General features: G+C 37.2%; 1 protein-coding gene across 1 annotated transcript in view; it reads left to right on the top strand.

Moving 5' to 3' along the window:
• Positions 1 to 840: 840 nt before the first annotated feature.
• Positions 841 to 22962, top strand: part of LOC104579397 (glutamate receptor 2-like) — a gene marked incomplete at its 5' end in the record, with an annotated part of 27945 nt that continues 5823 nt past the window's right edge. The window contains 8 exons of the mRNA XM_088534401.1: positions 841 to 894; positions 2870 to 3031; positions 9759 to 9926; positions 10208 to 10312; positions 10983 to 11093; positions 12219 to 12425; positions 12839 to 13209; positions 17192 to 17390. Coding sequence (XP_088390527.1) covers positions 841 to 894; positions 2870 to 3031; positions 9759 to 9926; positions 10208 to 10312; positions 10983 to 11093; positions 12219 to 12425; positions 12839 to 13209; positions 17192 to 17390 — 1377 coding nt within the window. The remainder of the gene's footprint in view (positions 895 to 2869; positions 3032 to 9758; positions 9927 to 10207; positions 10313 to 10982; positions 11094 to 12218; positions 12426 to 12838; positions 13210 to 17191; positions 17391 to 22962) is intronic.

The following is a 22962-nucleotide window of genomic DNA, read 5'->3' as shown; positions in this document are numbered from 1 at the left end:
CCTAATCTGTTTGGTTTAATGGTATTTCTTTGGAAACAGCATCTGGGTAAGAAATATATTTGAGAAGAGTTCTTAAACCTCTAGAATAAAATGAATAACCAATGGGTTTTCAGTAGTCTAAGCCAAGTAACTGTTTTAGAGTCATTAAGTTTGAGTATCATATATATACATACATATCAAAGCTGAAAACAAGAGTAGCTAAATAAATTCTTACTCAGTATGATCCCTTTTGGTCTTAAACTCTATAAAATGGAGTGTTAAAGACTGCCTTCAGTCATATCCCTGTGACTGTTGAAGCTAATATGGTTCAGTAACAGTTCAATGACTACTAACCTGTTATAAGTTGTGTCATGAGTTACATGAGGAAATAAATGTATCTTTCCCTCTTCATTTAAGTTTTCACTGATGAAAAAATGGGAGAAATCTCCAGAGATCTCTTTGCTTCTATTTAATTATATATTAATATCCTAGGGCTTTTAAACTGTTTTTCTAGTTCAAGGCATGTTAAAAGGAAGCAGGAACTAAGCAGAAGTGTCAGACACAGTAATTCAGAGGTGTAAGCACAGGCTCCCTCCTGTCCTCACGGTGCCTTTCATGCAGTTCTCTGCTGACAGATCTTACGGCTCCAACTTGAGTCTTAGCATGACTAACTTCCACAAGCGGGGAGTGTGGTCAGTACTACATTAGGCAAATTAAAAAGCAAAACATGAAACAAACTCGATATGGCATATGGAAAAGCTCCTGACGAGCGTTCGTGTTATAGTGCGTGTAGTCGTTCTAAGTCTCAGTCCGTATATCTGCTCAGCGTTCTCAATTGAGGGGATATTTCTTCTTTTGCAGGTTATCACAATCGGTAAACATGTAAAAGGTTACCATTACATCATTGCAAATCTGGTAAGCAAATTTAATATATAAAACACCGGTATTACTCATTTTAATGTTTATGGAAGAACCTCAAATGGTATTTTGTTTTAAATGCATTTTAGAAAATAAAAGTTCTCATCTGGTGAGTTACTGCATATTCACAAAACAAGCAAAGAAGTCTTACAGAACTTGAGAAACTCTAGCTTTTAGGCATTTGTGTTTTGTACTGCATACACTGTATAAATAGTATTTTGAGTCTACAAAAATACAATATTTTAGAAAAAATGCCTAGTCTAATTATGTTGAATGACTCCTATTTTAGCCATCTACTAAGTTTGCAACAGTAAGCCCATAAAGTCATTGAATCGTATATTCAAAGCTTTTTAGTATCATGTTTTCTTATTAGAGATTTGTGTATTTTAAAAGTAAATATTGCAGATATTTATATAATATTATGTAAGATATATATGGTAATGATTTTAGAAATGCTTTTTTTTCCTGAGAAAGAAAACTTATCTTTGATCATACCTTGTCTTTAATGAATCCACCTTTTCTTCTTTCCTTGACCATAATATTGTTCCCTTCCTTTCTGATCAGTCAGTCAAAGAATTGATTTGAATAAATATTGAAAGAGAGGAGACCAGGTATACAAGAGTTTATACTCAAAATTTAAGCTCACAATAAGATTATGAAAAAGATTCATAATGCATATAGATATCTGTATTAGTATGCAACAAAACATCACTAAACAGTGTAGTTAATATGCAGTAGCTAACGTGCACCCAATGTGACAGTTGTGGCAACTTTTGATAACACGATTTGGGGTAGCTGCTGCTGCTCTTGTTTGCTAAGTGTTCATTTTAGTTGTATTTCAAGCTGAAGTGTTTGAAATCAAGATTTCATTTTAATTTATTAATTTATTAGTATGATTAAGTGCAAGACATAGAAAAAGAAAACATACATTCTGCTGGTGAATAGCTACAGCGGCCAAAGGCATAGTAACATCAGAATTCATCTGTCCAAGAAATACAGCCAAATCATTCAGCCTTGACATAAAGATCTACTCCTGGTCTCCTTGGCTTCATTAGGATCTCTGTTCTCTCTCTGGCAAAATTCCAAAATTGTTTTTAAAATTCTTTTTTTTTTAATAATAATTTATGGGCATTTCTGTTTTCAGAGGAAGAAATGATTGGAGACTTTGATTCTTGCTAGAAGTTTACCAACCTGCAACTCTTTGGTTTAGTTACAGATGACGATTGTGTGTGTATATAGGTATATGGAAATAGTTCAGTGATACTTACTGAAGGTTCAGAATGATGCTGATTTGATTGGCATGGCCAAGAAAACATGCAGAAATATCAGTCCACTGAAGTAATGAGTTTATTTGGTACTTATTTGTCAGCAATAATTGACACAATTATTTCTTTCTCTCATTTAATTTGGATCAGTAAACTACTTTGGTCTAACCTGTTTTCATTTTATAGTGAATATTACAGTGAAGAAGAGCTACAATTGAAGAACCAGGCATTTGACTCTCCCCAGACTCAGGGAATAAGACTGTTCAGAAGAACAAGCAGTAGTTCTTTATTTGGGAGGGACAATTGTAAGCCCTTCCGCATTCTCGAGGGTTCCTCATTAAAAGAGGAAACAATTATGGCTGTAACTCTTCCTGACTAAAACTTGCTTGTTTAGCTGTTGTTCGTGGCAGTATTCACCTTCTCATCTAAGCAGCCCCACTGCAATTAACAGGGTGGTTGAAGCAAGCAAGCATGGCAAGGAGTGTACGTTTAGCCCTTAGTCTGTAAGCTGTATGTCTAGTGAGCAACACGAGACCTTGCTGGCTCACAGAGCTGAGGACTAAGCCCAGGACTTCAGCTTGGATGCTACGTGGGGAAAACATGGGCCTATGCTTCCACAGCAAGAGTCCTGGGTAACTGTAGTTGTGTGCACTGCTTAGAGATCTGTCAAAGCTGGGGAAGTAACAGATGTTGTTTTCTGTACCCAGGGATTTACTGATGGAGATTTGTCAAAAATTCAGTTTGGAGGAGCTAATGTCTCAGGATTTCAGATAGTTGACTATGATGATCCTCTAGTATCAAAATTTATACAACGTTGGTCAACACTAGAGGAAAAAGAGTATCCAGGTGCGCACACCAGTACAATTAAGGTAAGTCTTGCATTTGTTTTAACTATGAAAGATGTAAAGGAAGTGAGGGAATTGGAAGAGAAAGACAGGAGACAGAAAACTCTACCAAATCAGCCATATATGTGCCTGGCTGCTTGTTAGGTAGTTATTCAGGATGTGATATTATGTTGGTATTGGCATTTGTTGGTTGTTTCTTCCTCTATGTTTTGAAATCTTTTAAGGGCAAACACATGGCATATAGTCATACATGTGCTTACAGGAAACATAGATCTAGTAGTGTCTGGAATAACACAATCTTCCAAAGCAATGGGAAGACATTTTATTTTGAGACAGATGCCTACATCCTACAGAGACTTTTAGGATTAAGCAATATGCCTGAGGTAGAGAATCATGGTGTGATTTGAGGCTGGACTAGCACAGGATGTGTCAATGACTAAGTGCTTAAACAGCTTCACCTCTCATTCCCTGTGGTTAAAACTGGAATAATAATGTCTTTTTACCCTGTGTGCCTTTGTGAGCACTAACTAATACTTGCTAGTTTTGCAAGCAAGAATAATTCAGTTCTAATACTAAATAATTTTGCTTTTAACTAATACAGTCAGAAATTTTATTAAGAATCAGTATGCTTAAATAACTCTAAAATGTTTTAGGACAAAAAGATGAATGACAAATGTTGTAGGCGTAACATCTTTTTCTATGGTGCAGTTTGAGTAGGAAGCCTATTGAATTATAATGGATGGATAAGATGCCTAAGCAAGGAATGGATGAGCCATTCTTTAAATTCCTGGAACACCAATCCTCTAAAGTCAATCATCTGAATGTAAACTAAAAAAAGTAAAGTTGTGGTGGGGACTTTTTCCTGAGCCTAGATTTTGGGGAGTTAGCCAAAGCTATTTTTTTCTACAGCTAATTTTGTATTTAAAAATATTTAAGACAAAACATGTGAATTTCTCATCTGATATTTAACAGAATAAGCTAGAGGCTGTGTCCTGCATTTGTATATGTGCATGTGTAATGAGAACTGCTGACTCACATTTAAGAAAAATACGAAGGGATAATTTGACTGTGAATGGTTAATATAGTTCTTAGATATCATTCTTCCTGATTCTTTAGTGTGTCCAAATCTACTTAGCCTTTCTAATATTGCAGAATCTTAGTTTGGAAATAATCACACTGAAATGGATAAGTAAGATTAAAAAAAATCCAGCTGAAACAAAGATGCAGTTTTTGTATTTGGAAGATTAAATCAGTGTGACGTGGTCTGAGGGATCTGTTAACTCTGATATTTCTTAAAATAGGGAGATTGTATGTATATTATGTAAGATGAAGTGGCTGTAACAGTTATAACAGAAAATCTGTGACTTTATCACAGATATTCTCTTTAATTCTCCTAAAATAGGTTGTCTAACTGCTGCTTCCAGCTATACTAGAAATTAAAAAGCATGAAGGAGAACATACGTGATAACTTATGTTATTGAGGTTTAGTTTTTTCTGGATAAGAAAAATCAATAAATTGAATGTTAATTGAAAAATATATGTAGTTTTAAATTTAATGAAGGCCTGACCTATTTTTTGCCTTCTTTGTTTTATATATTCCATATATATACATGCATATATATATATATATATGGAATACTCAAGATCGCAGTAATAGTCATATGAGAAGTTTACAGAAATAAATTAGTGGATAACTTACGCGTGTTGGAGGTGTGGGTGTGTGTTGCAGTATTTGGAGAGACTCTTTGTATGAGTTACTGTATTTCTTCCTTTAACTTTCCGCCTTGCACACATTCTTATTTACAAATCCGCGAGTCCTTCGGGCCTCTCTGTGTCAGGCTGGTAAGTGCAAGGCAAAGAAGAGGCTGGAGAGCAGCGCGGTCGCGCCATGGCCCGCGGTGCCTGTCCCGCCCGCGCGGCGTGCCCGCGGGCAGCGTTCGCTCCGCTCCCGCTGCGGCTCCGCAGCCGTGGGGAGCACCGAGCTGGCCTCGCCTCTGGAGAGCTTTCCTAGCTTGGCGTGTACAAACGTGGCTGGAATAAACTGGGTAATTGTAAATATGGAGCTGTGTGAAGCATGGAGGAGGGAACCCGGGGCAGCCCGGCTGAAACACGAACCCAGCTGAGACTTGCTGCCAATACTGTTGTGTTGGAAGGTAAGAACCAAGTGCTCCCCGGAGCCGCTGTCGAGGCTGAATTCGCTAGAACAGAGCGTTTCACGTGTCCAGAAGTCACAGGGTTATATATCAGCATTCATAAGCCCTTCCTCCAGTCAATGAATAGCTGGTTTTGCCTCTTGGTTTTGCTGTTTGTAGTCTCACATTTGCACAGATTTTTACAGCCTATCAGCTGGCTTCTTAGAAATTATGACAAAGTCCATTTTTGTGATGATCATGCAGTTTTAGACTTTTGAATGTTTCTACAGCCTGAAATAGTGTGCTGTTTGTGATAAAATCACTAGAAGTCTGGTGTCTAGACTGCCTGTCTCCCGCTGATAAAGCAAGAAGAAGGAAGATTGTAATGCAAAGCTGCTGCTTTAACTCTTACCTGTTCCAGTTTACCTTAAGGATGGAATGCACAGGACACGCAGACAAATTTAAAGGAACTTATATAGCTTGCAAAAATAATTAGAATTTAGATAGCTCACTGATAATAGTGAGCAAAGAAGAAGGTGAAAACTCTTCTTCAGCCCAGAAATTCAGAATATTCAGTCTAGATTTAAGTGACTAAGCCCCAAAATGAGTGTATAATTTATAAATAAGACAACACCAGACAACACCAGTGTTTTAGGGTGTGCTTCTTACACTTCAACATATTGAAAAATGGTTTTATACTACTAAGGATTTTAATGAAAATTATAAGTCATATTCTGTTGTACCTGCTACAATTTTAATGGAAAAATGATTGATTGTGTCTAAATTTAAGCAATTTCAGAGACTATAATGTTTTCTCTAAGAAAATGGTTTACCTAATTTCTGTATTTATAATTTGATGCAATCATAATATTAAGTGGAATCCTGTTCATTTTTACAATGTGCTTGTAAAGCCGTAGCCTTGCGCGGGTGAGTGTTTTTGCCTACATTTTCCATTCTCTGTTTTCATTTCCCAGTCAGTGCTGTGCATAGAGATGCACACCTAGCAGGGGGCTGTCCAGCTGCCTGCTTTTACTGCACAATTATCTTTTGAACCCAAGTATTCAAGCATTTCTATTGGCAAACACACAGGAAATATGCATAACTAAGAAGTTTAAATGTCAAGCTGCATGCTTCCTTTGAATAGCTTACGACTCCTTTCCATAAGTCATCACTCATTCCAGCATCGTTGTTTTGGTTTGTCTTTTTTCCTTCAGAAAGCTTAATTAAAGGGAATTGCTCAGTGCAGGCAGTGGCGGTGCCCGTAGGAGGGTCCCGGGCACCCGGAGCACCCGTTGGCCCAGGTCCTGCGCTGGGCCAAGGGGAGGTGTTTGCAAGCGTTAGGTGTTGGTCTGCTCTCACAATAACCACTTACAGGTACCGCCAGCAATCGGCCAAGACAGACTTAATTAGTTCTAAAACTTGGAGTTACATTAGCGCAAACAGAAGAAAATGTTACCGAATGAATCAGAATGTATTAAAACTGAACTTCCAAATCATTTAGTGTGGCATTACTCAATAGGCTAATCTAAAATCTTGATCTAAACAAGACTCATGTGAAATCTCATTCTAAAATCATTTCTAGATGTTCAGCCTTTAGGGTACCTCATTTACTCCTATTCGTTGTCACTCTTACTTAAGGTTGCACATATGTGCATATTGACCTAGTTTGCTCTCATGTGGAACAATCAGTTTTAATTTTCCCATTTATTAGAGCTACTGGATTATTGGTTTGAACATTCACATCAACTCTTTCAAATCCATTTCCTACTGCATGATTTTTTAGAGAAGTCATTTGCTTTCTTTTTCTACGTGATCTTCTCATCATCCTCAGTCTCATAACCTACTTTAATAGTTCTATTTTAAAGGTGTCTGTTTTCACTGTTGCATGCCTAGGCTGCAGTGCTTGCTTTTGGATCATGCCTTTTTTAATAGTATAAAGAGTGGCAGTGCCACAGCTCGCTCTTGAAAAGGTTTTATGCATTCATATCATGATGATTAAAAAGAAAAAGAAAAAGGCAGACATTCCTTGAGGTTTTACAATAAATTAGAGGTGATTTTATCATTTGTAATATTGCCCTTCTTGGGCAAGTAACATTACCCTTTTGCAAGTGTCTTCTACCTACATTTAGAAGTGAGATTATGCAAATAATTGTAAAATGTAACTTATTTTGTCGTTCTGGATATTTTCCACAGGCAGTGGCATGGATTATAAAACAACAACATCTTTTTTCATAAGAAAAATGTTGTGGGTTCCTATCCAAATAATTGGTTTTAGTCTTTCTGTTAAGCTCCATGAATTCAAATCCAAATAATTGGTTTTAGTTTTTCTGTTGCTCCATATGGTTTCTGGTGATAGAACGTTCACCAGGAGTCAGCTTCTAGTTTGAGAATTAGGAGAGTATATAAAATTTTTAGAAAAGTGGAAGAGAATACTGCAAGAATTAATAGGCTTATTAAGGAACTTGGCAAGCAGTGATTAGTTTAGATAGTAAACTTTGCAGGTGTTGCGGGGTTACTGGCGATTTTAAGGACCTCCGTTGTTTGAGGTTCTAAGAAGCTACAGAAATACAGTAAATGTGCAATTTACATGGGTACCTGTTGTAGGGTTGGTTCTGTCTTTGCTGGAAGTGAAGTTTAGGTGTCCTCCTGTGTGTGTGGATGTTATTTATGACTTCTGTCAAGAGGGGAAGAGGAAGTTTGCCGCAGCTCTCAGAAGCCTGCTGAAGGTAGAAAAAATATATAGTGTGAAGATGGATGTTAAAAACTACAGTGCTTCTGTCCTAGACCTTCTTTTAACACCTGGCAGGTTAAGGCAGATGAATTATTTTGTAAAATATTTTTTTAAATTTAGAAAGAAGGCTACAGACATGAGCTTTTTTAATATCAGCATAAGATTGCTATTTTGTTTTTTAACCGCACCAGCTAGGAGAACGTCCTGTAAAACTTAGTATCTGCCTCAGTATTTCTTTGCCCGTAAATTGGTTATAAATGGTTATAGTAGCAAGAGCAAAATAAAAACCTCACATAATAAAAACGTCCGCCTACTGTATTGTAACTTGGTTACCAACCGTTCTCTGAGCAACTAATATTAAATCACCAGCTGTATGTTTTAGAGACATTCTTCATTGCCAGGGAAGTTGTGACAAAGCAACATGAGGGACCCAGGGTTAGTGACACACACATGTGGACATGAGCTGGCTCAGTGGGGACAAAGCAGGGCTTCTTTAACACATTCCCAGAAAATAAAGGGGGCATGTTGTGAATTTAATTTCATCTTCTGCATAACGGCAGTGATGAATTCCTGCCACCGATAGTTATAAGCCAGTGTCACATCTGTTCCACTGAAGGAACGAGGTCTGGAACGGGAGGCTTCTAGAGCCAGATCCAGGTGCTTTTGATAGGGACTGGTATCGTTCCACCTTCTCTTGGAAGACAAAGTTTAATCTTTGTTACTAAGACTTTTGCCCAGACCCATTTTATTTTTCTCTTGTCTCACATAGTACTAATATTTTGAAGGAACACCTGTTTTACAGTGGCACTAGCTTTTCTGTACTAGCCATTGCATCGAATTTAACCAGAAAACCAAATCTCTTACCCTGGTGTCAAATCCTGCCCTCAACCTCCATAATGCAGGTGCCTATGCTTTTTCTACTGATTTGTCACTTCAGATAATACTCATGAATGATGGAAATTCCCATGGAATTTCCATCTCTCCATGCCAATAGGGTCACAGATGAAATAGGTGGAAGGATCAAGTGCCTCAGGGAGAAAATTTACGTTAGTCTTGCAGTAGGTTTTCACGGCTGGAGGAGGAGTTCCACCTTCCTTTTCTTCCCCTCCAAGGTCTAACAGTTGCTTACAAAAAGACCTCGATTCTGGAGCCTGTCTCTGCTACAACTGCAGCAGCTCCACAGGCTTTAGCGAGCTAATTAAAATTCTAATTAAAGTCTGAACAATGGAAGCAAAGCGCCTATACATCATTTCTCACTGCTTTACAGTGTATATATTTTCAGCATCTAATAGCCTTCATAGGGATTACTGCATTCATTAAGATATGATGTGCTTGAAAATCATTGAGCTTTTATGTTTTTGGGGTAAAAGTTGACCATATACATATAAATATGTGTTGTTTGTGTGTGTACCTAGGGATGAGGAGATTCAGGTATCAAGTAGTATGGGTTTTGATCTGTGTATAGCTGCCCTGTCATGAGCAGTGTAATCAGAGGAACACTTAGTTGTAAATTCTAATTCAAACAGGATTTCTTGGTCCTCCCTTCATTTCCATAGAATTCCAGCCATGTGCACACAAACATGTTACACTGTTGTACTGAGAAAGGAAAGGAATTCACACCGTGAAAATAAGTGTGAGTTTTAGCTTAGATTTCAGTTTTGGTTTAGCACTGTCCTCTACTCTCCTGATGCAGAACACACTGTTAATATGCATGAACTCCCCTGAGCAGGGTAGTGGGTCGAAACAAAACACAAGCTTTTCTTGTCTAAGGAATGTTTTAATGTCTCCTTTATTTATAATATATTTCAGTCTTTAATGGGTTAATAGGGTAATAAAGGAGTAATGAAGCCATAAGTATTTTTTTTGATGTCTTTTCCCTTCTTTTCAGTATACCTCAGCTCTCACCTATGATGCTGTTCAAGTGATGACAGAAGCTTTCCGTAATTTGCGTAAACAGAGGATTGAGATCTCCAGAAGAGGAAATGCTGGAGATTGTCTTGCAAATCCAGCTGTGCCCTGGGGTCATGGTGTAGAAATAGAAAGGGCACTGAAACAGGTAGCCTCCCTAGAATGAATGCTGGGGTGAGTGCATGTGCAAAGTGCTCTGTAGATGCTTGAAAAGGACCTTCTAGTTTCCAGCCTGGATCTCAGTGCGATTAATGAGGGAGTTAACTCCTCAGAAACTTATCTCTTTACAAAGATAAACTGGTTGGTGTTGAAAGGAGTCTAGACTGAATGGTGTTGACAAATTAATAGTCAGTTATGGAAATAAAAAATACCTTTTGTAAAAAAGGAGCAAAACTGATTCTCTTACTGCTTTCATCTTCATCTGCATAGGTTCAGGTGGAAGGTCTGTCAGGGAATATAAAGTTTGATCAGAACGGAAAGAGAATCAATTTTACAATAAACGTCATGGAGCTCAAAAGTACAGGTCCTCGGAAGGTAATTCGAATTCTGTTCTTAAGGGTTTTACCATGCTAAGCAACGTTTTAAGGTAGGTAATGAAACACTACAGGTAATTAAAGATAAATTGTGATAATAAGTATTCACTGGTGTTTTTTATGTTGTTTTTGATGGACAATTAAAAAAAAAGTGCCATTTGTTTCTGAGAAATATGGCATTTTATTTCTGGTAAGTATTTTTAAACTTTTCTGATCTGAATTGCTAAATGTGAAATAGTAATTGGGGAAAAACAACAATATCCTTCTGTGTGATAATAGTAAAAGACATCTTTTTGTGGTGTTTTTTGAAATGTGATTATCTTTCTTGCTCTAATCCCAGGCCTTTCAGGAAAAGACAGTTTCTCATGTCTTCCTAATCTGGAGTATTTCATAACACTTCTAATTCTGTCATGTGTGGTGTTCATATGGAAAACCTGTTACTGTACGACACCCATATTAGGCAAAATAACGGCAACAGCTGCTATTATTTAAGTGTTATTACTCTTGCTCAGTCTTTTTAATGATGTAATATACAGGTATTTAGACTGGTAAATTGATTGCTGTAATGGTTTTCTGTGGGTGTGTATTGAGGGCGTAATAACAATATGCTTTTCATTTTCCATGAAAGTTCATGTTCACTGGTGTCTGTGCATCCTATAAACTCTTTTTAGATTGGATATTGGAGTGAAGTGGACAAAATGGTTGTGAATCCTCTTGATGGCCCTCTTGGAAATGAATCTTCAGGACTAGAGAATAAGACTATTATTGTCACCACTATTTTGGTAATTAACCTCATATTTTGTCAGAAGACAACAATGATGTGTTCCTCCTCATTATATTAGTTTAAAAGCACTTTTTTGTTCTTTTGAGGTAGCAGCTCATTACTAGTTATGATACCTGAATAAAAATTCTGGAAATTAAGGAAATCTATGTGATTCAGTATGCAGTTTTGTTCTGTAGAAAGCAGGCGGTCATTGACTGGGAAAGGAGCATCCTAGAAAGCCAGATGTTTTAGGCGAGAAAATACCTGCTTCCCAAGAAGAGCCCTGTCTGAATGGCAGAGCCACAGCGTTACCTTGTAACCAGAGGTGCTTGCTAGAGAATGGATTTTGCCAAACTGGAAAAAGACTGGTTCTACTCTTCAGAATTGGAGCTACAGCGAACTTCTCTCCACAGTGCAAAAAAAATATTATATTCTAATAATTTAGAAGCTAATGTTATGTACTGTTAGAGAGCAGCATATTTTTATTTACATGTCTTTTTCATTGCTTTGCATAGGTAATAATTTTGCATAGAAATTTCACTGGCTGTAGGCGTAGCTGGGTAACAGTTGAGCAAAGAGAAGACATTCCTCTAATATTGCTTAAGACTCATCACTAATTTTGCTACTGATGGTACTTTAGTGCATAGTTACAGATATCTTTTTATTTATTCTGTGTAGTAATTCAGTAAAGATACAGCCAGGAGAGTCTGAAGTGTCTTTGCAGGGACAGATGTGGTTTTGGAAAAGGGAAGAATTTTCTTGCATTAAGACAACAGTAGAGAAACTAAATAGCTTTGCTTTCTTCTGTGCAAACTGTAAGAGAGAAAGAAACAGATTTTGATGCTTGTTCTCTCTTTCCTGAATGCCTAAGTCCCATTAACATTCGTGGCCATTAGTAACATACTCCTGGCAATTGTTACACCTGTAAGTACATGACTGTGGCAAATATAGTTTTCAAATGTTATAGGGGACATGTCACATTAATAACTAACAGCTGATATATATAATAAAGTATAGAATATATGTTTTTGATGCTGTATTTTCTCTTTTTTCATGTATGAAAGATTATACAATCGCCTATGAAGTACACAGCTAATGTATCTGGCTCTTTACCAAGCAGCTAAGGCAAGTTCTTTCTGTGCAGGAGTCCCCATACGTCATGATGAAGAAAAATCATGAAATGCTTGAAGGAAATGATCGATATGAGGGCTATTGTGTGGACCTAGCTACCGAAATTGCTAAGCACTGTGGATTCAAATATAAGCTCACAATTGTTGGGGATGGCAAGTATGGGGCCAGGGATGCAGACACGAAAATCTGGAATGGGATGGTTGGAGAGCTTGTTTATGGGGTAAGAACTTTTTTTATAGTAAAACCATTAAAGGTGACTGGTGGAAGTGGTGGGGTATTGATGCAAATGAGAGGGACTGATGCTAGCTAAGCTGGGGGGAAAGCGTGCATATTTCATTTGTCCAGATGAAATGTAATATGCTTTGAAGTATAATATACTTTGAAAAGGACATTTTTTAAAAGGGAAGCTTGGAATAAGCAAACCGTATGGCTATATATATTTCAGAAAAAAAAAGTTTCAACTAAAAATTTCTCAAATTCTCCATAGTGCATTCTTGGCAAAATGACTATTGCCAGCATTTCTGCTGTCCAACATTTCTTTTGTGAAATGCAATAGGAATGAAACCAATTGTTATTACTTTGTTTTCTTTATTATTATTATTACTATTATTATTATTATCTTTACCTTTACAGAAAGCCGATATTGCAATTGCTCCATTAACAATAACATTGGTGAGAGAAGAGGTGATTGACTTCTCAAAGCCCTTTATGAGCCTGGGGATATCAATAATGATCAAGAAGCCTCAGAAGTCGAAGCCAGGAGTGTTTTCGTTTCTTGATCCCTTAGCATATGAAATCTGGATGTGCATTGTTTTTGCCTACATTGGGGTCAGTGTAGTTTTATTCCTGGTCAGCAGATTTAGCCCATACGAGTGGCACACTGAGGAATTTGAAGATGGAAGAGAAACGCAAACTAACGAATCAACTAATGAATTTGGGATATTTAATAGTCTCTGGTTTTCCCTGGGTGCCTTTATGCAGCAAGGATGCGATATTTCGCCAAGGTTGGTTACTCGCCCGTACCAACTTTGTGCATTTTCTGTCTCAGCCAGAGGTTCATGGTGCAGATATTTTCACTTTCAGGACAAAATTGCTATTGTCCTTTATTTTTTTTTTTCTTTTCTTCACAAAATCGCATAAGTCCTTGTGATAAAAGCAGTTGCCACTGACATAGGGTAATGATGTATTTGATTGATTTTGTCTTAATGTCGATTGTACATTTGCCAAGTGAACCTATGTGCACCATGAGGAGACTTTAAAATGCACAAGGTTCCAGTCATTTCATGCCTTCTTGGAGGGGTACCGTGTTTTTGCTGCATATTCCCATTTTACAGTTGACAGTGCATCTGTTTCACAACAACTGTAATGGGAAAAAAGGGTAACACACTATTCAAGAATTGCAGAAATAGCATGTTCTCTCCAAAACTCACTACATAAAGTAACATCCCAGATACTAACCCACTGTTTCAACAGGAGAGCCTTGAACTGGAGTAAAAGTGATGGCTCTCATTTTTGTGAATATTTGCAGAACACTGCTGCTTTTCTATGACCTACTTTTGTGAAAGTCACCAAGTTACTAAGATGAATTGGAAGGTCCAGTTTATTTATGCATCATTTCTTGGGGGATTTTCACCTAGTTTAGCAGGGGCAGCCGTAAAGCACTCCAGTTAATTGCTATGCAGCTCGTTAACTGTTCTGTATCCCTTGTGTGCAAGTGGTTCTAGCCTCCATGCAGCAACGTTGTGAGTAGGTCGGTGACTGTGCACTGCTTGAAGGAACTCTAGTGTAGCAACGAAATAGGGCAGCTAGGGCTGAGGGTACCAAATGAGAAGAACTTCCTGATTATACTTAGTAAGTTGCCTTTTTTTTCCAAACATCTGAAAGTAGGATACAGAGGAGGGCAATTTCTAGTGAGTATTTACGGTGCCAAATACACGAATAAATCGTATGAAGGGAGCATTTTTATATCTGCACCTTGTAACCTAAAAGACAAGGGTAGGTGTTCTCATTCCACTATGGAAATAGGAGAGTATTTGTTCTATGAGAATTTCTGCTTTTCTGTGGAACTTACATGGTGAAATATAGAATATAGCTGTCTTTATAATGAAAATTGTGGTAGATTTTGGCACAGGTACCTGGAGAATGAGACAAGGAGAGATCAAATAGTTTCAGGTAATGAGAAGCTGTGTCCCTTGTGGGTTTTTTTTTTTTTATATTGATTATGCACTTCAAAAGTTTAGTTGTCAGCAAAGTCCTCTTGTAGCTACAGAATTATTTTTATTGAATCGAGGCCATAGGAGACTAGTGCTCATCTACATTTTTTTCATTTTACTAGCTCTTAAAGCCTGACACTTGTGTGCTGTTTTGGTAATATTTGAAAGGTGGTATAAGAGTAATGATAGTAAATTACCATCATAACAAAGTGCCTGAAACTAGAATTATTCTAGAGGTTGAAGTGGCGGATTCAGTGTCACTGAAATGTTTACAGCACTTCTTTTTATTCCAAAAATACTTCTGAGGAAAGTAGTTAATTGCTATCTCTGTTATAAAAATGTAAAAGGCTGAAAATATTTCAATTGTTTTTGTTCTTATACCAAACTTACCACCATGGTATTTTAATTCCCTGCAAATGAATTAAAGTGCATAAGAAAAGGAATTTCTGTAGATATTAGCCAGATACATATTGGCTATATATATGAAGTTATATTTCACACTATTATTATACCATTTCTATTACAAAGGTAGGATCAGCTAAGAAATCTAGAATAAAGAAGCTTCTAGGGCTTCCTCTTTCTGAAATGGAATTAGTTCTGAGTAAGCTTGAAGTGTCTAGAAGTCTGGAAAGCAGCCTGCATAACAACCCCAATGAGGTCTTGATGGTGACCTTGAAGGAGACATAGCAAAGTACAGCAGAAATTCTCTCTTTTTTCCTTTGAGATATAAGCGTACTCTAATACTGCAGTATATTACCTTGGTAAGTATAAAGAGTGTTGCACAAATGTAGATATTTGGGTACCCAAAGGGTTGTTATAGTATTCAGTGCTCAGATATGAGGTGTTTGTGCAGATGTGGATTCTTATTGACATATAATAATTATTATCCATCTTCAGAAAATTTTCAAGACATATGGAGGAAACAAAAAAAAGGATTTATTTAACTGGGACAGATCTATGGGAAAATTCCAAACAGAAACCACACCCAAAGAGATTTTGCTTGGAGGATGTCACGCAGGAGCATAACATTGCTGTTGGCACTGAGCTTATTCCATTTTACAAAGTCAGTACCCGTTTTGCTGGCTGATAGATTATGTGCTTTTGCAGATTATGAGTTGGCACTTGTAGGGGATGTTGTGCATACCATATAAAATGCCACAAAATCAGCCCTGATTTTATTGAATACACCTTGCCAGAGATATTACCTTGCAAGTGTGTTTATTATATAATTTGGTCATTGGTAGAATGTACTTACGGTGTACTCGGGTAACTCCATGCCAATGTAAGTATATATTCCTTCTAATGTTATCAAAAATGTGTTTGCAAAATATATTTCAGTCTAGAAAGACTGGAAGTAAGTTCTTGTGTATGGTCCTTTTCAATAACATAATCTGGACCATATTTGACTTGATTTTTATGTGGTAAGTTAGTGATTTTGTTGTGGCATAGAATAGGTGTTTTCATATCTCAAATACCTTGGAGATTTTTCATAATAGCCATCAGCAAAATGATTTGTCCAGAATTGTTTCCACTTATTTTTCTTCCCAGTTAAATACATCAACTTTACCTAATTGTTTAAATAATATGCTTTACTAAAAATATATAGGTATAGTAATACCTGTCTGTCTATATACACCTTATCAAAATTAGTTTGAAAATCTCATTCACAATAGTGTTAAGTGGTTTGGGTGAATGATTTGTAATTTGTTTATTTGATAGATAAAGAGAGACATCAGGATCTAAGGTACTGCAGTTCCTTAGTACTAGACTTTGAACTACATGCAGATTTCTGCCAAAGAATTAAGCACATCTCCAAAGATTATGTCCTTCCTATAATTTCCTGTTTGGAAGCAAAGTAGTAAGTAATTGCAAAGTTTAAAGGATCATTAAGAAAAAAGACACATATGACAACAATGTCAGTAGCAGTATTTTTTTCTATTACTTTTTCAATTTCAAAAATTACTGATTTTTTCTGCTTGTGTGCTTTATACTGTTTTATGTATTTTCTTGAGTTCTCTTTTTTTTCTCTCTTGAGCAGGAGATGCAAAACAAAGATCCATAACAGCCCACCTACTGCAGTTAAAACATCAGATTATTGTTTAAAAATATAATTTCTCCGTGTTTTTCTGTATTAGCAGTTTGACTGTTTCATGTCTAGTCGTTAGTTTGCTAAGTGATCGTATCTTCCAAAAATTGTATGCATTTTTTAGCTTATGAATATTCCCTGAGCCAGTCTTCATCGCAAATAATGCTATTTATTCCTCCGTATAAAATGTCCACAGCAGTGCAAAACATTATGTTGCAGAAACCAGTCTTTGAATGTCTTAGGAAAACAAGCTAAAGACACTTACTTTTTAAGTGCCTACGGGATTATCTGAAAGGAGAATTTCACTGGTTTTGTTTGATTCTCCCTATCTTGTCACACAAATTGGCACTGCAGGATGTGCCAGGCCTGTGTGTTACCCAGCATGACGGTGGGAGCGCTTGCGTTTCAGGGGGTTCAGGTCTTTGCAGAACTGGAGCATTTAAACGCTCCCTAAAATAAACTCTGGAGGCCTGATCTTAGCCAAACGCGGGAGATGTGGTGGGGTTGACTTTGCAGAGCTGTAGCGTGCATTGATTTTTGCAGCTGATTAGTATGCAGGGCTGCACAGCAAGATAACCCGCAATGCTGCCCTCTCGTGTAATGCACCATTTGCATAAAACTGATAACGTGTGTTCCTTTTTAGGACTTTCATTTCACTTTACAAATCCATTTCATACTTGTTATTAGATCCCTGTCTGGGCGCATTGTTGGAGGTGTGTGGTGGTTCTTTACCCTGATCATAATCTCCTCCTACACGGCTAACCTAGCTGCCTTCCTGACGGTTGAGAGGATGGTGTCTCCCATTGAAAGTGCAGAGGATCTTTCCAAGCAGACAGAAATTGCTTATGGGACATTAGATTCTGGCTCCACTAAAGAGTTTTTTAGGGTAAGAATTTCTACTTTCTAGATTTCTATTTTCGTTTTGCACTCATGTAGATATTTTCTCCTTATTTTAAAGGTAGCCATAAAAATGTGGTGTGTTCAGCCTTACTAAATTGAAAATATAAGTGTTTTTATTCGTTATGATTAAATTTTATTATCTATGTATAAATATAAGGACCACGTTTATAAATAATGCAAAGTGAAAGTAGTTTACAAGGAACTACTTAAAATATTCTAGTGTTTGGACAAAAAAAAAAGTGTGTGATCATAGAAAGGAACTGGCATCATTTACCCAGGTAAAAATTTTAAACAAGGCCATTTACTAGATGTAATGTGTAAATAGATATAGGTGGTTATTCCATGAATATGGACGTGGAAAGGTGCACAGTCATGCTTTAGTAAGTATTCAGTATGATTTTTCAAGCTTGCAGAAGGGTAATAAGATCCAACCCCGTTGGCTCCTGTGGTAAATCAATGCCTGCTTTTGAAAACAGTCATTTGTATTTGCATTACAATAATGCTTTGGAAGCCCCTCAGAGCTCTCCGTCTTCTACCTCAATGCATTTTTTTCTTGAAGACCCCTAGACACAGATCTCCAGCCGCCCTTGAGATAGCAGCTAACATGATAAAATTCATCAGAGCAATCGAGTGAGATACTAATGCTATTGGGAAAAATAGTATCACTGTTTTGTAGTGTTTGTGTTCTCTTTGTGGCTATCCATGTAAGATGGAAGTGGATCTGAAGTGCTACAGATACGGAAAAAATGTTGGTTTTGTGTTCTTTAAGGAGTGGTAAGTCTTCAATTTAAGGAAAATATATTTGTAAACAGTTGGAAATTACTTCTACATTTCAAATATAGTCTTCCTTGAAAGTGAAATAAATTCAAAAATTAAAAAATGCAGTGTATAGTTGCAGCAGTAACTATATACTAGAGCATTGTTTTCATTGGATTTTGTGAGACATATTTAATTGGTAACTTGCTAAATGGGAACCATACTTGTTCTACATGGGAGAAAAGCATTCATTAGTAATTTTCATGATCGAAGGCCTGATGCTGATTGTGTTTCTACTGGTGTACAGCAGAATAAGCTGCAGGTGTGTGAACTAGTAAAACCAGGGTCAGGGTCTTCTACTACTGTTCCTGCGTTCTAACAGGAGTCCTGGTTGGCGGTGCTCAGTAGCATGTGAACATGTGCTTCTCTTTTTGTTAATGCAGACTTTTAGATCATGGCTGCACTGAGGACCAAACGTGAACTAGAAGGCTTTTTCAGTAGTTTTTTCTTTGACATTTTCAAGCTTTATTGTAAAGCAAAAGCTAACTTTATGTGCTTGGATTAGTATGTATTTCCTATGCTTCAAGAATCATGTTTATTGATGTTGATTGGAATATCTTTGATGATCACGTATAAGAAATAGGTGGTTGTTTTGTGTTCTCTACAGCTACTGATGCAGTTTTGTGAAAATGAGTTATTTTTTATTTTCAATACATGAGGAAAAAATAGACTTTGAAGCTATAGAGGACTGTGAAGAATAAATATTACACACTAAGAGAGTAAATATTTCAACTGAAGTCAAAATGGAAGCAGCTGATAGGAGAGAATTAAGTAATAATATAGTATAAGGAACAGTAAGATCTTTACTAAGTGGTAGTAAGTATCTTCAGCAGATTCATTTTGCAAAATCTGAAAATAGTTGACTCCCAAGTAGTAATTATTAGACTCCTAAACTGAGATTTAAATCGATATGTATCTTTTCAATTATACTTTTACACAACTAACGTTTCTGGTGTTTTTCCGACCGTAGGAGTGCCGTTTCATATATTTTGTGCATAAAATAGGTGAAGGCTTTTTGGGGGATATGTTCTTTACTTTCTGTTAAGTTAACTTTGGTTCCACACAAACAAGGCTGTAATCATCTACTCCGGAAATTTCTGCTCAGCAACTTCTATCACAAGTAGATTGATTCACCATGTGCAATTCAGCTTCCTAGTGTGATGATTATACCTAGTATTTACCAAAAATAATTTAAACTTTTTCAATAAATATATTTTTCAATAAATATACCTGACAATCTCTTCTTGAGAAGAGAGACTTGAGACTCAAATTTCAAAACTGAAACTCCTTCTGTTGAAGTCAATGTGAAAACACTATCTAACACTGAGGAGAGTATAACTTTACCCAGAGTATTTCTTTGTTTTTACTGAATTGAATTGGCTCTATCATCTTTTATAAGATCTGAATCTTACATTCATTGTCCGTACAGCTGGAAAAAACAGTTGTGGATCTAGCAGCAAGTTCAATGGACTGACTTACTGTCTATCACTGTCGTGAATTAAACGAGTAAAAATACTTGTTTCTTTAGCAATGCAGGCTGTTTCTTCCTGAGGAAGCAACACTATTTTCAAGTTTGTTTTTCTGCTGACCTCACGTGTGCTGTACCTAGGTCTTTGCTAGTAGAGAAGAGGACAAAAGTAGGAATCCCAGAGTATGGTGGGGATGAAAACACTGAGATGAATTTACTTATCTACTAGAACATCATCTGTGATAAAGACTTCACGCAAGTGAAAATGAAGTGCTTCTGTTGAGCAGATACATAAGGAGGGGCACTGGATTTGTCCATGTAGTATTAACACTAGTAGATAGCACCTTCAAAACTTGAGAAGAAGTTTGGCAAATACCAGAACACTGAACTGCTTTGGTGAAGGTGGATGTGGGAATGAATGGGAAGGCAGAGTCAAGATAAGGAAGATAGATCTTCTAGGTTCTTTTTCTTTTGGAAGAACTGCAGTTTCTGTGTGCTCAGCTACGTGATGTGCTTTTCAGTCTGTTCTGGCAGTCTGTTCACCCTTTCCACTTGGGTGAGGACAGCATGAGGACAGGTTACGTAGGCATCGGTTGTTGAGGTCACACCTGGCATGACCCAGCCGTGCTCTCGTTCTTCTGCCCGTAGTGCTGATGGGCTGGCAACCAGAAGAGGCATGTAGTAATACTAACAGAAGGGCAGAGAGAAAGGAGATTGATACTGTTACCAGCTCTCTAGAATAGAGGTGAAGAGGTGACATCCAGCCAGCACTGTCATTAGTGAGAAGAGAGACAGCGTCAGTGTATGTAGCAAGAGTTGTAAAAGACAAACAAAAAGAACTCCCCCAAACTCCACCAAGACTGACTTCTGACTTGAAAGGACCAATTTCTATCTTGAAGTTCAGGACTTGCAGTCATTATGTACTGACATAGTGGATTACTTTGTGTGACCATGAAGCCATGTCTTTTTCTCCCTCAAGACATCTCTAAAGTACTGGAGTCCTACTGAAGCACAGGAGTGCTTTGGATATATGTATGGCAAGTCGTTTTGTGTGTTATTATTATTGTTATTTTTACTTTTGAGATATTCTGATATAAATTTGGAAGGAGTATGTACAATTTTGAGAACTTCTAGTCCACATTTTTTGACCTTTCTATATGTGTAGACTCTTAACTTTTGCTTTACTAGTATTGTGAATGTCAGTTATTGTACATCTGCCCATCATGCTGGGACATCTAGTAATAACATCTGGCAAAGAAAGCAACCAACAGCTGATGAGGACGGAGCTGATGCAGAAAAGAAAATGTAAATTCTTCACCCGAAGAGCCTTACATTTAGAATATAATGAAATCTCAAATTAGAGATTCTACCTTCTAGAGTTTCTACCTTTACATCGTGCAGTATTCTCAATGAAAGTTAAGCACTTAAGAACAAGTTAAATACTGTTAGATACTGAAAGGAAAGCTACATGTTTCAAAATTACATACATCTGAAGGACACGAGTTTCACTTTGCTTGTTTTTAGTTGTTGTTTTTGTTGTTTTTATTTTTTTTCCAAAATAATGATGTGTACTTGCAGATTAAACTGTATGCAAGTATAAACATGAGTTAAACACAGAGCAGCTCATGACACAGAGCCTGTTCATTTTAATTCACTGGGACTCTCATCAGAGGTTTTCAGTTTACAGTGGAAGAGACTGGACAGAATCCAGTATCTACAGAGAAGCAGTGCTGAAAGAAATGTGCTGTTGTTTGCTTATGTTCCCTGTTTGGAGCCAGCTTCTAGGGAAGGACTAAGATGGTGTAATAACGTAGTGGGCAGAACCTCAGCTTAGTTTTGGTAAGCATGTAAAAAGTGGAAACATATATGCCTGAAAACAGCTGGGTCAAATAGTGGAATATGTCCAAAATGAGAAAGGAAGAGTTGTGCTTGACTTAAAGTAGTTTTTAAGTGTTTAACTACCTGCTAGCAGGTAGTTAAGGTGAAATTCAGCAACTGCTAAGGCAAAACAAGAAATAAAGGTATTTTTACATGTGTTTAGATTGAAAATTTGCTTGACTATAAAGTCTTAATTTGATCAAACTCATTTCATGTAGATTGAGACTGATGTGGTAATCATATCCATAATCTAGTTTCTAAATTTACTTCTTACAAAACCTGGCTTGTTTCGCTTAATACTGAGCTTATATTTTCCCACAGTCCAGTTAAGTATACAGACATCTCCTTGCAAGTGATACCTTCCTACCCATCTTACAAGTGAAGTATGAAATGTGATATAAGAACAATTAGCCTTGACTAAAACTATGAACTAATTCCTGAGTGTTATTTTTGAGTGCTGTTTTTCATTAGATTTTTATTTCTATGGTTGCTAGGTCAGAAATTCCTACATTCGTTTACTTGGTGAGGAATCTGTGAGCCATCTAGTGGGTGGTTCCTTCCTAACACTTGGCCATTGGAAAAGTCTGGTTATGGAGCCTTTTCCCATGCAGCTTTCCAGGCCCTGCCCTCAGTCAGTGAGGTGACTTCCCTCATGTCCCCGCTTACCTGTTGTGAGGAGAGTTCACTAGGGTGGCAGTGTGACATGGGGAGCCACATCTCCCTGTGGTTTAATGACAAAAACACAATAGATTTTGCTGGATGGCATACACTCGAGGTATACAACATGTATACGAGTTCATTTTAATTAATAAGCAAATAAACAGTGAAGTGAGCAGTAGCAGCAGGACCGAGGGAAAGTACTATGAGATAAATGGCCTGTCTTGAATGTTCAGATGGGAGACTCGTTCAGGTATGGAATGCATATGTTAGAGGTGTATGTCTGCTGGGTATCAAATAATTTGTAGGCAGACACACAAAATGCTGGAATGCTACTGATAGTGCACAGTGATGGTCACTTTGGTCACTTTTCAAAGGTGGTACAATATAGCAGTGTTTGGAATTCCCCTCCTTTTATTTAGGATTTTTCTAGATGGAGTGAGGCTGATGCATGGGCAATAGGATGTGTCTAAGAAACCTACTGCGCATTCAGCACAGATTATTCCCCTTGGTCATTCTGGTCACGCTCATATATCCATCCCTGTTGGTGTAAGTGAATATTCTGAGTACGAGTAGACTAACAGTTGAGCCAGGAAGCTCTAAAAAAGGCAGCTGTGGTGTTATATGTGTACGCTCTGGCTATTGGAGTTGGAATATTTAGATGTTTAAAAACTTTCAGTGAGTCTTAGTTATGCCAGAGCTTTTAGTACTACTGGGTGTATAGAGAATGTGGACGTAC

This window comes from Tinamus guttatus, unplaced genomic scaffold (assembly GCF_059628265.1).
Source record: "Tinamus guttatus ecotype Peru unplaced genomic scaffold, ASM5962826v1 Tinamus_guttatus_pri_ptg000551l, whole genome shotgun sequence".
In the NCBI taxonomy this organism is placed as follows: domain Eukaryota; kingdom Metazoa; phylum Chordata; class Aves; order Tinamiformes; family Tinamidae; genus Tinamus; species Tinamus guttatus.
This window is presented reverse-complemented; position numbering and strand designations above follow the sequence as displayed.